This window comes from Pinus tabuliformis, chromosome Q (assembly GCF_031772625.1).
Source record: "Pinus tabuliformis cultivar Carrire ecotype Pingquan chromosome Q, CPIR1, whole genome shotgun sequence".
Classification (NCBI taxonomy): domain Eukaryota; kingdom Viridiplantae; phylum Streptophyta; class Pinopsida; order Pinales; family Pinaceae; genus Pinus; species Pinus tabuliformis.
Genome location: NC_142296.1, coordinates 35059187 through 35073616, shown reverse-complemented (window position 1 = coordinate 35073616; position 14430 = coordinate 35059187). Strand labels below are relative to the sequence as shown.

At 36.5% G+C, this 14430-nt stretch overlaps 1 protein-coding gene across 2 annotated transcripts in view; it reads right to left on the bottom strand.

Annotated features, from left to right (window-relative positions):
- Positions 1-14430, bottom strand: part of LOC149218148 (uncharacterized) — a 185332-nt gene that overhangs the window by 98700 nt on the left and 72202 nt on the right. For both annotated transcript variants that reach the window (XM_089383827.1, XM_089383828.1), the window contains exon 4: positions 911-1034. In XM_089383827.1, coding sequence (XP_089239953.1) covers positions 911-1034 — 124 coding nt within the window. The remainder of the gene's footprint in view (positions 1-910; positions 1035-14430) is intronic.

Here is a 14430-nt window from a genome sequence, read left to right as displayed (position 1 = left end):
GAGCCAGGACTGCAAATGACCACAGAATAAAGGATGTATAGTGTGAAAGGAAACCAATACAGGAGCAAACAACTGACAACAATTTATCATACTTGCTATTATTGAGATACATTTTACTTGCTATATTCTCCCATAAGATTTGAGCACTCACTTAGAGAATCTGAGCCTTGTAATCCCTTTCTGCGATACTTAGGTATTCACAAACCACTTCCATGTAATTTCTCTTCACGACCATACACCATTTTATAGCCTCTTTCGGATCATATTACTATTTGGTTATTTTTATGTTTACATAAGAGTACAATTAACATAAGAAATTTTCAGTATGTTCAAATCCTGCCGGCAGTATGAAACTGTTTAAAAAAACAATTGAACATGACACTCCAGATTATCAGGAATATTTATTTCTACAACTTACAGCAACAAAGACAAACTTAAGTATTTAAGACTTATATGACCACAAAAATATCATATATCTGAGAAAAAAGCTAAACCCAACGAGTATGACGAAACATTGGCAAATTGTTTTGTATGATACTCATACACAGTCAAACAGATGTACAAAAAGAAAGACCGCCCCGCAGTAAACAAGGAGAATAAGAAAACCAATTCCCACATCCACAGGACACAATGTAAAACATGCTGGAAAATAACAAATTTTCCTCATCTCAGTTAGAGTAACGAAAAGTACAGCTCAAAGAATCCAATAAACAAATCCACGGTGGGAAATGCACTAAAAAGCTACCCATAGAAAAAACCAATATTATCAACACAAACCAGAGTCCCATAACAATACTAGCAAGATAATTATTCCTCTTCCTTAGTTCAGAAATCTAAATTCTAAACATGCCTACATGAAAATAGAACATATCTAATCATTCTCCACTAACACAATTTTCAAAACATTTACCTGGCTCTTCTAACACTTCTTGCTCTTCAAATGCATCTGGTTCCTGCTTGCAGTCAGTCAGAGATGAATCAACCATGGATGCATTTTCCTTGGGGGTTCCATCTGGCGAAGCTTTCTCTATACCCTGCTCATGAAGCCATACAATATGCAGAAAATTAGGACAAGGGTCTAAGCTATTCTAAGACTGCAAGCAAGAACAAACTTAAACACTGACACACAACAAAGAGGGGAAAAGAAAAAGGATCATAGCATACACAAAATTTGAAAGTTCTGCAACTGACGCATCCAATAGGGCCACAAAAGTGCTTTGTAATACACATAAGCAACTTAAACATAAATCAAGCATATTTTGCCCAGTAGGCTAGCTCGGCTGGTTCAGAGCTGAGAATAACAAGCAGGAGTTCATGGGGTTCAGTCCCTAAGCTGGCTCTCGCTGCATATTGAACATCGCTCAATGTCACAACCAGGTCACAGCATTCAATAATCTACATGGCCCACTTTACACTGGGTCATTCTTGGAATTAGTGGCAATGCCTGGGAGTTTCACAAGCCAATTTATTTATGTTTCTCTTGGATTGGAAAAAAACAATTAGAGTCAAAAATTCAGCATGTCCAACAAAATCTCCCACAGGGCAGAATTCTTTTGATGCCAGAAAAATTGTAATACCTTCAAAATGACGCTAAAGAGGCTCTTTGAGAATGAGAAAATTACAATTCACAGCCTTCATAGTCATGAATTAACACATTTAATACAATGCGCACTTGCAAAGTGCAAAAGAACAAAAATTAAGAAGTCTGAAACAAATTGCTTTCCGGTTAATGCTTGGTTTGACGAGCAATGCAAAAAGGCAAGGAGAATGTGGAAAGAGTCAAACAAGGATAACATAAAGCGCAAATCATACAAGCAGTTATTAAGCAAGAAAAAGGCCAATTTCATGGTTTCAAGGAGGGAAGAACTAATCTTCCTTGGGAAAAATAATCCCAAATTATTTTGGAAGGAGCTCCTACCGAAAAAGATACAAATTAGAAATAATATTACAGCGTCTAAATGGTTTGATTATGCAAGACAACTCTATGAGCAGGTTCCCAAGGTTGACACTCCCCCTTTGGTCAACACTGATATTGAACTCTTCACAGTGCAAGAGGTAGAGATGGGTATCAAGAAGTTGGGCGTTGAAAAAGCAAAAGACTTCGCTGAACTCCAAGCAGAATATCTAAAGTGGGGCTCAAAGATTCTTGCACCTCACATTACAAAAATCTTCAACATCATACAACAAGGGCTCCCCACAGATTGGTCAACTAGTTTGGCAATACCTCTTTTCAAGAGCGGTGACGTCAATAATCCCTCCAATTATAGGACCATCATGATAAACTCTTTGTTTGCAAAGCTATTTGGAAGCATGCTAGAAAACAAAATTAGCAAGTGGGCAGAAGAAAGAGATAAGCGTGCTAAAGGGCAAGCAGGTTTTAGACCAAAACATTCCACAGTTGATCATTGCATAACTTTAAGGCACATCATTGAAAAAGTTTGGGAGAAAAAGGAAGAAGCCTTTTGTTGCTTTTTTGATTTCAGAAAAGCATTTGACTTGGTTCCTAGGGATAAACTTTGGCAGAGAATGGAGGAACTTGGGTTCCTAAACATTTGAGAGCAGTTGTTCATAGGTTGTATGAAGATATGAAAGTCAAAATTAGAATTTCAGCAGGCATTTCTAGAAGTTTTGGAAGTGATATCGAGGTCAAGCAAGGTTGCCCACTGTCTCCTACCCTTTTTGGTTTATATATCAACAAGCTTGAGGAGTGGTTAAATTCGCAAGGGGGTGATGGTATCTATTTGTGCAAGTTTGTTATAAGGCTTCTTTTGTATGCAGATGGCCTTATTCTGATTGCTAAATCGGCTCTTGGTTTGCAAGAGCACTTACTATCCCTTGAGTATTTTTGTAGAAGTGTGGGGATGCAAGTCAATATCAACAAAACAGAAGTAGTGGTCTTCTCTAAGAAAAGAAAACATAACCAGCATCAGTTCTACTTTGAAGGCAACATTCTGGAAGAAGTTGCGGATTACAAATACCTCGGGATTGACTTCAACAAAATCTAAGCTGGAATGGTTGTAGAAAGAAAAGAACTTTGGGGGTTGGAAAGCATTTTATGCTTTTCAAAATAGGTGTAGAGAGGCAAAGTTATGGTACTGGAAGACCACTCAAACTATTTTTGGGCTTCTAGTGATTCCGGTGATTCTCTATGGTTGTGAACTGTGGGCTAGCAGTACCTCTGACATGCAGTGGAGACAAATTGAGAAAATTCAGAAGTGTTTGATTACAAACAAATTTAAGATGAAAAGTGCAATTCCTTATGATATCTTGTTAAGTGAAACAGGGACTGCTCCTATTGAAGCAATTGCCATGGTGCAAGTCATAAGGTATTTAAAAAAAATTGAGCAAATGGAAGATGGTAGATGGCCTAAGGTTGTCTTTAATGATAGATTTTGCAAGAGCAAAAAAACTTGGATGCAGCAAAATAACAAATGGTTTAGTAAATGGGGTATTTGCCTGAATGCGTGTCCCATAAACAACAAAGAGATAAAAGCTTTTGTTATGGAAAAGTTACACAAACGTACTTGGAATAAGGAGCTAGGAAGAAAGAAAAATTACTATATTGAAGTGTTTAATCCCACTCATAATCATCAACCAAAAGCATACATAGAGGCTAATATCTCTTGGAGAGCCAAAATTCTTATTGCTCAATTAAGGACTAAATCTCATCAACTCCGTCGTGAAACAGGGCGCTGGAAAAGGCCAAAGGAAGCGTGGGAGGAAAGGGTATGCATTTTTTGTTCTTCCGTAAAAGTGGAAACAAAAAAACATTTCATTTTAGAATGTGAGGCCTTCAAAGAGAACAGGGAAAGTTATGCAGATATGTTGGCAGCGAGCTCTTGGGATAATCTATTTAGCGAGGGTTTTGTCGAGAAGCTGGGAGCATTTATTGTGAAGCTTCACAGAAAAAGGGCCAAATACATCAAGCAGATGAAGAAGCAATATGTCCCATAAGCTATCTTTAGCCTCGTGGACGTTAAAATAATTTCTTTCTTTCTTTCTTTCTTTCTTTACCTACTGCCAAGTAATAAGATTGTTGAGTATTAATGCTTTAAATACTAGAGTCCGAAATTTGGTAAAGTCATTGTATTGTTAAGTGACTTAACAAAGTACACAGCCCTCTATAGCAGCCAAGGTGTGATTTTGTATTCAGTTCACTGCAATTATTAACAGAACGAATACATGGCCAGATTCCTAACACAAAAAATATAGGGGAAGCAAAAAACTTGATCTGAATCACATAAACATAAACAGATTTATGCCCAATAAACAATTCTTCAACAATAAAATAATCACGGAACTTACCTGGGCTCTCGTACCAAGGATAATGGCCTAACTAAGAAACTACAAAACTGATCACCAGCCTCACTGCACTCTCTTTGACCCAACACACACTCACTGAGAAACCTCTCCCAATTTTATGCTGCTATTGTGTCTTCACCTCAACAGTTAGGCTCGTTTTATAACTGTTATAAGCTAAGATTGAAGGCTACAATTAGCTCGTCAAGTTAATTGAATATAAGTGACTTTACTTTAGTTAACTATCCTATCTTTAGCTTTCTCTACTTTAACTCAAGTACAAGTCATAAATTTAGCTTGTTTTACATGCACATCTCATGCATGTTACATGCAACACATTCACACGCGTACAACTCAATTGCACACTCTGCATGTTGCACGCAAGCTCCTAAAGAAGCAAAATAAAGGGCCTAGCCAAGACACAAGACTAGAAGTATCTTCCAAGCTATAAAGCTCAACATTAAGGAGAGAAGAATGATGATTTGTTGTCCAAAACAAGGAGATAAGAAGCAAGCCATACTATTATACGTTCATCACTTAAAGAGGTCATACATTTCTATTTAGGCACGACTTTGTGGATTGTCTAGTTGTTGATTTAGCAGGCTGCAAAGGTAACTTTGTAAGCTTTGATCTAACAAATGAGAAATTGATGTGAAGGATAAATCATCTGTGTATGTGTGTATCTCATTTATGCTTCTACTATTTAGTTTTCAGCTATTGTGCAATCAATTCTATGTTAAAAAATTAATTTTCTGCATTTAAATAAATTCAATTCGATTTTTCTAATTTGACAATACAAGGAAATCAATGATCTAGGATTGAAAAATTTACAGATCTAGGTAATTAAACATAAACATTGATACTATACTTATTTTTGTATTCTAGAGGGCCATTTAGAACATCTTTGATTATGTAGTTTGGTTTAGACATATATTGTGTTGTTTTTCCACGATACTGGTGTCTAGGATAGAATCTTAAATCATCGACGCTACAAAACCAAATATCACAAGAAGTCTACTTTGCACAGCGGAATAATATATAGCAGTAAATCTACTAGTGCACAAAATATACACAACATTTTACAATTTTTACAATAACCCAACTTAGTTATATTGATCAAACTAAGACTACAAAAGTCTAGTGCTCCCGTACCTTGGATAATGGCCCTCATACATCCACTGATACAAGATATACAACAACTAGGGCTTTGTGACTATCGCAATGACCACCAATCTACCCTGATCAAGATACTCTGACCATCTAGCTGATGTAAAGCGCTCTCCCAACTCCCCTCGATCGTACCCTGAGCATACCTACCAAGTCCTTCGGCTACCGATCTGTAGCACCTACCTCTATCAATACACCAAGTCCATCTAGCCATTGAATCTCAGCTCCAATCTACTCTCTAGTTGAATTTTCGTCCTTCAACGCATCAACACCTCAAGACTCCCGTCAAGTTGTTCACAACTCCGTCGGTGAACAACTTTCAACTGCCCACTGTTGCTTTTGGGACTTCATCCCACTATAGTCTTCCTGCGTTGCTCCAATGAAGACTAACATAGGGCACGGAGGCCTGCCACCTATCACTGCAAGATGTCCTTCTCTCACAATGAACACGGGCTACGAAAACTGCCCAAAATCTATTGTAAATGTCCTCCTTCACAAGGCAAGTCTAGGGCTACTCAAACTACTCGTCGCTGATTAGAACCTTGAGCTTCTTCTTCTACCACATCTAATGATCCCTTGGTCCTTCAAGGAACTTGTTTCTTTGTGCTTGAAGCAAGCCTCTACAATCCTCCCAAGCTGTTCTTTAGGTTACTCATACGCTGCCTTCTCTAGGCCCACACTTGGTCCACTCTCACACTACTCTTCAATAGACCACGAGCATCCAATACATGTTGTAGCATCTGCTCACCAGTTAGGGCATCCAACCACTAGGATCAGCCTTCCTCTTGGTTGGTAACAGTATTAACAGCCTGTCCTCTTCTAAGACACCCATCCAACTAGCATCCAATCATCAACTCAAGAAGGTGCGCAGACTTTCCTGCAACATTCTTGTTATGAATAAATATGTAGGAAATAATGTAAAATAATGTAAATATTAATAATCATAAATAATGATTAGTTAATTAGTAATTAGGTTAAAGAGTCATGTCTAAATGAGACATGACTCTCCATGAAGAGACACCTGCTTGGTATATAAGTAAGCATCTCACTCTCATTGTATCATTCTTATTCCCACATTTAATATATAATATTTGTATCCTTGTGGATATCTTTATATTCCAAGTCTTCCGGAGTAATTAATCTATAGAAGGAACTTTGTTCGCTTCATTTGGTATCAGAGCAATTCGATCCTCTGGTAGCTGTACAGAGACGCCCTCTTCGATCCAAGCCCTTGGCCATTGACTCTTCGTCAACTTTATTGTTGTTGCAATTCAAGTGTTTTGCTGCAATTTGGAGTTTCTCCATCTCGCCATCAGGGTTTTGGCCATAATAATAAAAAACAAAAAAAACAAAAACAAAAAAAAAAATTAAACAAATAAAAAAAAATTAAGAAAGAGAGTATATCATATAAAAAAAATTACAAGTCAAAATAAAATATATTTATTGAAAAAGAAAATTAAATTTTAAAATTTTAAAAGAAATTATTAGATAAACAAAAAAAATACTTTGAAGATCAGGGTCGTTGACACCTTGGACAGCCGAAAAAACACAGCATTGTCTGAAACTCTACCCACTGTGTATTGCCACATCCGTTGTTGTTACCGAAATCTAACACCGCCAATTGTAGCCTCACGCTCGTCCACCGTATTATTTCTCAACCCATAAATCACACCTTGCCACTGTACAGTCTTGCATTCATTAAACTTGCAGTAAATTGATTATTGGGGTAATACATCAGAAAGATTGAATTTTTGTATAGTCGTCATACAACCAGAATCGAGGGTCCCATTTGTGCCTAGTTGTTGATGCCAATGTATTGTACCCATATTTACATTTCCAGGTCACTTAACTTTCAACGTTGTTTGACAGATCCAAGCTACCATCGAATCTTGCTTTCCGTACAGTCATATTCTAATCTGTGTATCGATGTAACGATTCGTACGGTTACATCTTCTATGGACCAACTTATTAGGTGTCAATAAGAGTAACATTATTAAGTTATTTAAAAAGAAAGTTGTAATATTAAATTAAAAGTTATAGTATTAAATTAAATCACTGGAGATATATGAAACAAACGACGAGGGACTAAGAAAAAATATATATATGAAGGCTTTCGAGATTATAGAAGTTGTATATAAATATTAAAAAGGAGTATTTAAAAAGATAAAAAAAGGGGGTAAAATAAAAATAAAAGGTATTAAAAAAAATCCATACAAAGTTAAAAGAAGTGAAGAAAAAGAAAAAAAATTATGGAATCTCTAAGTAATGAACAAAAAAATTAATGACCATTAATGGCAATATTTAAGCGACAACATGCAAATTTTAACGAGGAGAAAAAAAAATGGAATCCAAATTGCAAGTTGAATGTCCATTATCACCCTTACAAAACGATGTAATCCAATGTACCGAGAACTTGTAGTTGAAAGATCAAAAGAAAGACAGAATAGCCAAACTTTGGCAAACCAAGAAAGTGTTACAACGAGAATATGAAGATCTTGCAGATATTCATTACAAACAAGTAATGGAAAAGGACAAAGAAATTTCTCGCCTCAAGGACCACGTTGAAAATTTAATTGCACAAGTCAAGAAAACTAAAGTAACAAAGAAGGAACTCAAGCAACACTTATCAGAACAAGAAGAGGAAAATTTATGTTTAAAGAACCTTAATAAAAAATTATTAGAACAAATCAGAGATCTAAAAGATGAAAATCTTAAAAGTCAAAACACTGAAAATAAGGTTGATAAATCATAAATCAAAGAACTTTTACGTCTTAGAAACCATAATCGAAATCTCCAGTTGTAACAGTCCAAGTTGAAGATAAGGGAACGAATATTGATCCAATGAATATTATAACTCAAGAAGAATGCAAACTAGTTGAAGAAAAGACACACTTAGATGTTGCAGTTCAAGTGAAGGTTCTGTAACCAATTCAACAACATCATCACCTGAAGTAAATCAAAAAATTTCCGAACACTTAATAAGGGAAAGTCAAACAAAAAATTTCCCTATCAACATCTGAATCATCAGAGTAGACAACTCAACCATGCTACGTATCAGGACCATTCAGAACAAAAACAACAAACTGATGTTCCAAAGAATATTGATGTAACCTCAATCCAATCCTATGATGACGATTTGTTACAAAAATTTGGTGATCAGAATATTCCACAAAAGATTAATCTAGGATGGTCTGATCCCTTCTCAGTGCGACAATTTTGTTCGTCACTTAGAAGACCATATCACCTTGTATCGACGAAGATGACTATTCCAAGATGAGAAGACATTCGAAACCAAAAAAGAGATCAAGCCTTTTTCATCGACAAGCTTTGAGGACAAAGCCTTTTGAGGAGGAAGGCAATGTTATGAATAAATATATAGGAAATAATGTAAATTATAATAATTAATAATGATTAGTTAATTAGGTTGAAGAGTCATGTCTAAATGAAACATGACTCTCCATGAAGAGGCACCTGCATAGTATATAAGCAGACCTCTCACTCTCATTTGTATCATCATTCTTCATACATTTAAAATATAATATTTGTATCCTCATGGATATTTGCTGAAGTTTGGCTATTTTCATTGCCTCCAGTTTCTCTTGAAGTCCTCTATCATCTCCATCACTCACATGTCAAAATCTCCACATGGATTCACACCCACATGCTTGGGTACAAGGCCCACAAGCTTGGGTTCGAAGCCCCCAACCCATACTTTTATGCCAACTCCTCCAGAACCCTCTAACCTAGGGTTTGGAGCAATGTTGCACGAAGCGCAGATGAAACGAGGACATTTTTTGGAAGTGGGGACACGGAAGCGTCATTTTCCAAAAATCTAGGAAGCGAGAACACGGAAGCGTCATTTTCCAAAAATCTAGCAAGTGGGGACGCAAAAGTGTCATTTTCCAAAAATCTAGGAAGCGAAGCGTCTACGGAAGCGTCTGCTATATATATATATATATATATATATATATATATATATATATATATCAAAACAAACATCCCAAATACCAAATCAGTTGTAGAAGACATGAAAACATGCATATTTTTGCATAAATCAAGACAGATATGGCATCCATGGTTCCATTGTAGTTACTAGTATGTACATCAATGATTAATTATTCGAGCATCAACCATCTATATTCTAGCAATTACTAACATACATCAAATTTTTAAGCATATTATAAAACATAAAACATTTAAGTATATTATAAAACACAAAACATAGAGCATATTATGATTTATCTAGCAAGTGAGCAACTGTCAACATTTGTCATGTCCAAAATTCAAATAATAATGTTTACAAAACAGGTTACTTGGTCACCGCCAAGACAAAAAGGTTCAATTTCACAAGCCTACAAGTCTAATGATTAATCTATGACAAAAGTAGTAAACTGTGAATATATCTACTAATCTCTCATCTTTCTACCACGAAGAGAACGTGGCGACGAGCATCCATGTGGTGGAAATGAAGAAGATGGTGCCTGTGGAACCATGGAACCTAGGAACCAAGGGACCAGATGGGGGTGGCATCTCAACTCAATCATCATCATCCTAGAATCGCTAATTGGATGCATGCTCCCAAATGGTATAGTTGCTCAATTATCTCTGTACGAAACGCGTTTCAGAAAAATGTTATGTAAAAAATTGGTTAATTTTAGGGTTATTATTTAATTTTAGGTTAAATTAGATGAAAGGGCTCCCCAAAGGGTATCCATGGCAATATATAAGCCAGGAACCCCAGTGTAAACAATCATCATCTGTCAATTCAATTATTAATAATATTTTTATATATTCTCTGTGTATCGAGAAGTTCTACACTTCATTGGTATCAGAGTGGTTCGGTTCTCCGGCTATCCATCCGCTGACTCAACTGCCCTCTGCATAGACAGTATCACACCTGCCCCATTTCCAACCGCAATTAGTCATCCGCAGCACCTGCCACTGTGTTCCCTCTACCCACCGCGTCGCCTGCCACCGCATTCCTTGCACTTCTACCCTTGTCAGCGGCCACCATAGCCGCCAACCATCAAGTACAATTTATAAAATTCAAATGTGGAGGTCAGAAGTACAAACTACACGGATTCCAAGCACCAGAAAATCAAGTTATATCATCATCTCAGATGATCAAGCTGAGTCGAAAAGGAGCACCCGCTTATGCAGTACAATGTCACCAATTCGAAATGTTATCTGCAAATATGACCAGTGAAGAGTCACCAGAGATACAAGATCTAATTCGGAAGCAAGAGAAAGTATTTCGAGACCTACCTATGAAGATGTTGCCTAATATGGAAATTGAGCATACAATAGAAGTCAAGGCAGGGTCAGACCCCGTCAACATCAAGCCATACCGATATCCACATCACCAAAAAATGGAAAGTGAGAGATTAATCCAATACCTTTTACAGTGTGGGACTTTGATCATCTTGGAATATTTGATCAAGTGGAAGAACTTACCCAAAGAAGACACTTCTTGGGAGAATGAAGCATTTTGTCAACAACATCCGTCGTCACGTATGCTTTGAGGACAAAGCATTCTTTCGAGAGGAAGGCAATGTTATGTAAAAAATTAGTTAATTTTAGGGTTATTATTTAATTTTAGGTTAAATTAGATCAAAGGGCACGATCATAAGATCATGCCCTTTCCCCAAAGGGTATCCATGGCAATATATAAGCCAGGAACCCCAGTGTAAACAATCATCATCTGTCAATTCAATTATTAATAAATATTTTTATATATTCTCTGTGTATCAAGAAGTTCTATGCTTCAAAAAACTGAAACACGGAACCGGAAAACCGAAACGCGGACAAGCAAAAAACCAAAACACAGATTGGGTCGTAAGGTTTCGAAATGGCAGGAACCGTATTTTTCAGCCTGATCCGCGTTTCGGTTTTTCCGAAACACGTTTCAGAGGGCGGATCACCAACGGGTCTGTACAGATCGCGGATCGGGCTTTTGATCCGAGGGGGAAGTTTCCTGCAACACTGGTTTTGAGTACCTCCCAAGCCAAAATATCAACATATTGCACTCTATTATTTTGTTATAATGCAAACCTCTACTTGCAATATACAAGAGAACTTTGAATATGTGTATCTAATGGTTTGGAGTTGTATGGTTGTACACGAACATTTTGCTTCATTTCAGAGGTAGAGCATTTTATGAATTTTTTAGGCAACCAATTGTTGTTTTAGATTTTCTTCTACTTCTAGTTTTGGAGGTCCATTGGTTCAATAATAAGTCAAATTTTGATAGCATTGCCTGTGAAAGAACATCGTCTTACACTCCACAACAAAATGTTGAAGAGTAATGGAAAAATATGGCTATCATAAAGATGGCTCATTTCATGAGTCACTCCATTAAGAAATGACATTTTTTCATCAATAGAAAACCTACTCACATTGCCACTAGCATAACTCCTTGAAAAAGGTATGGCAACAAACCTTGATGAAAGGAGAAACATATCGACATCTCCAAATTCCTCCTACAATATCTGTTTGGGCAAACAAAATCACTCCTACAATATTGGGCCAACACTAACACTCACCAACACAACAGATCAAGATTCCTCACATAGACAGAGGACCATCCTCCCACATACAGAATCTGCCCCATAATGCCTGAACCTTCAAAAACTCATCTGCTAGTGCAGCAGAAATTGTAACCCCACAATCTATATCCAATTCTATGACATCCAAGCTCATAACTTATACCAAGGGTGAGCACATTCAGGAATATTCAAGGTGGCCATTGTGTTTTTGACAATGGACTTGCATGATTTAGCTTGCAAACTATGATTCAATCCAACAATATATACAACACCACCCTTTTGTAGAGTAGGTTGAGGACAAGGAACAGTTGCATGTAATGTTGCGACCCCAATTAGACCTAGTAACACCAAAGCATACGCTACTAATGCATAATTGTTTACACAACACAGAAATAAAACATCTCCATGTATCTCCAATGGATGAACAACAAATAATAAGGTAACAACTGATAAAAAAGCAAGTAATGTATACCTGTCAATAGAAACTATTCCCACTATTTAAGAATGATAGACAACCACCCTTTTCCAAGAAAAAGGCTTATCATGCACACCATCAAAAAGCGCACCTGGTTGCATATATGTCTCAACCATGACAAGTGTTGGCTCAATGAAATCCTCTACATTCGAAACAAATGTTTGAGAATCATCGCTCAAATTGATACCAAATTATTCACCATCCGATGACGATACCAATGGTTGGATTGTTGTCTTGTTGAAAGCATAAGATATCAAAGAGGACATTACAGGACTCCTTTTCCATAGACCAGTAGCATCATCTCATGGGTAGAGGCAGTGCTATGTATACCAATCACGCCTATCAACACTCATAACAACAAACACAATTTGATGACGATCTTTGGCATTAACAAAATCCAACAAAACTCGTGCCCCTCTAAAAAATCTGGGCAAATCAAATATAAAATCTTCAACGCATGTGACTTTATTCCATGCAAGTCTTTGAATGATGGCATGGTGCAACATACCTGCCCTTAACAACATATACCAGACCACACTTAAGGTGGAAATTCATACCCAACTATTCAGTCTCACATTGAACCCCTAACTAATGTAAAAAAAATCAGATCCTTTGTGAGCATGGATCATCTTGTGCTGAAGCTCTAACTGACGTGCCTCATCAAATCCTCTGTGAATAGTGGTCATTTCGAATTGAAGCCCTAACCAACATGCCTCATCAAATCCTTTGTGAACAAGGGTTATCTCGAGCGTTCATTGAGGAATATGGCTTTTGGTGCTTTCAATTGTTGTGGCTTCTAGTGCAAGAGGGATTTCTACTCATGTTTTATCATTCTATAATCCTCAAACAGAGTTTGCTATTTTGAACATCAGTTTTGCAGAACCCTTAAAGTGGTGAGTTTAGTTGTTGGAGAACAAAACCATAACATGATCACATAATTAAAATCATTGTTCAATTTTTCTTTGGCATCTTGGCCAATTTTAAGATCTTAAGATCCTTTGGCCATTTTTAATTAATTCTTTGATTTCCTGTAGAAATTCCTTTTTTGATTCCTTGATTTCCTTTAATTCATTTAAAAATGTTTTAGTTTCCATAATTTCAAGATCTAACAACATAATGCCAACCTCAAAAATTGGTTCTAATACCAATATGATGGAAGCATTGATGACTTAAGACTTTAATTTAATATAACATAAAAACACATGTCAAATGTATATAAGAATAAAAAAAATTGATGGTGGTATAATGATCCTCGTGACAATCTTCTTACAGTGTTGATTGGTAATGTGGCAAAGAGGTATATGCCCATTGACTTTTAGTTACCTGATTAACTCATTTATTAATATTATTATTATTATTATTATTATTGTTGTTGTTGACAACTCTATTCAAGAACAATGTGGAGTTCAACGAGGTGATCTAGCTGTCTTATCAACATTTAGATGGGAAATAAATTTTGAAACTTGTATTGTAATGACTTCTCATTATGGCCCTGTTGTCGCACATATTGTCACGACAACGCTTAGACCGAGGGCTGTCACCTTGATCCCCGATCTCTCCATTTAAGCCGTCTCTCGTGGCTAAAGGAGGTAGGACCCTATGGGATGAATGAACACCAACTGTGGACCAGTTGGTTTGGGAGACACAGGCAATTTTAGCACTTGATTGATTTAGAAATTAATGTACCAGTGCTTTATGGAGTTAATGATGATTATTTATATAATGCTGCAGAAGTATAAACCATGTAAAACAATCATTATCATCAAATAACCCAAACGATGTAAGATATTCAACAAATGCACAACACCTTAACGATGATCCAAGAATTAAACTTCAAGAAAAATTAAATGCTTTAAATGATCATAAAATTTAAAAGCTAACCATTTACCACTTTCACATAGCTAACTTCAAAATAAACATTAAGTGCATTTAACTATATAGAAA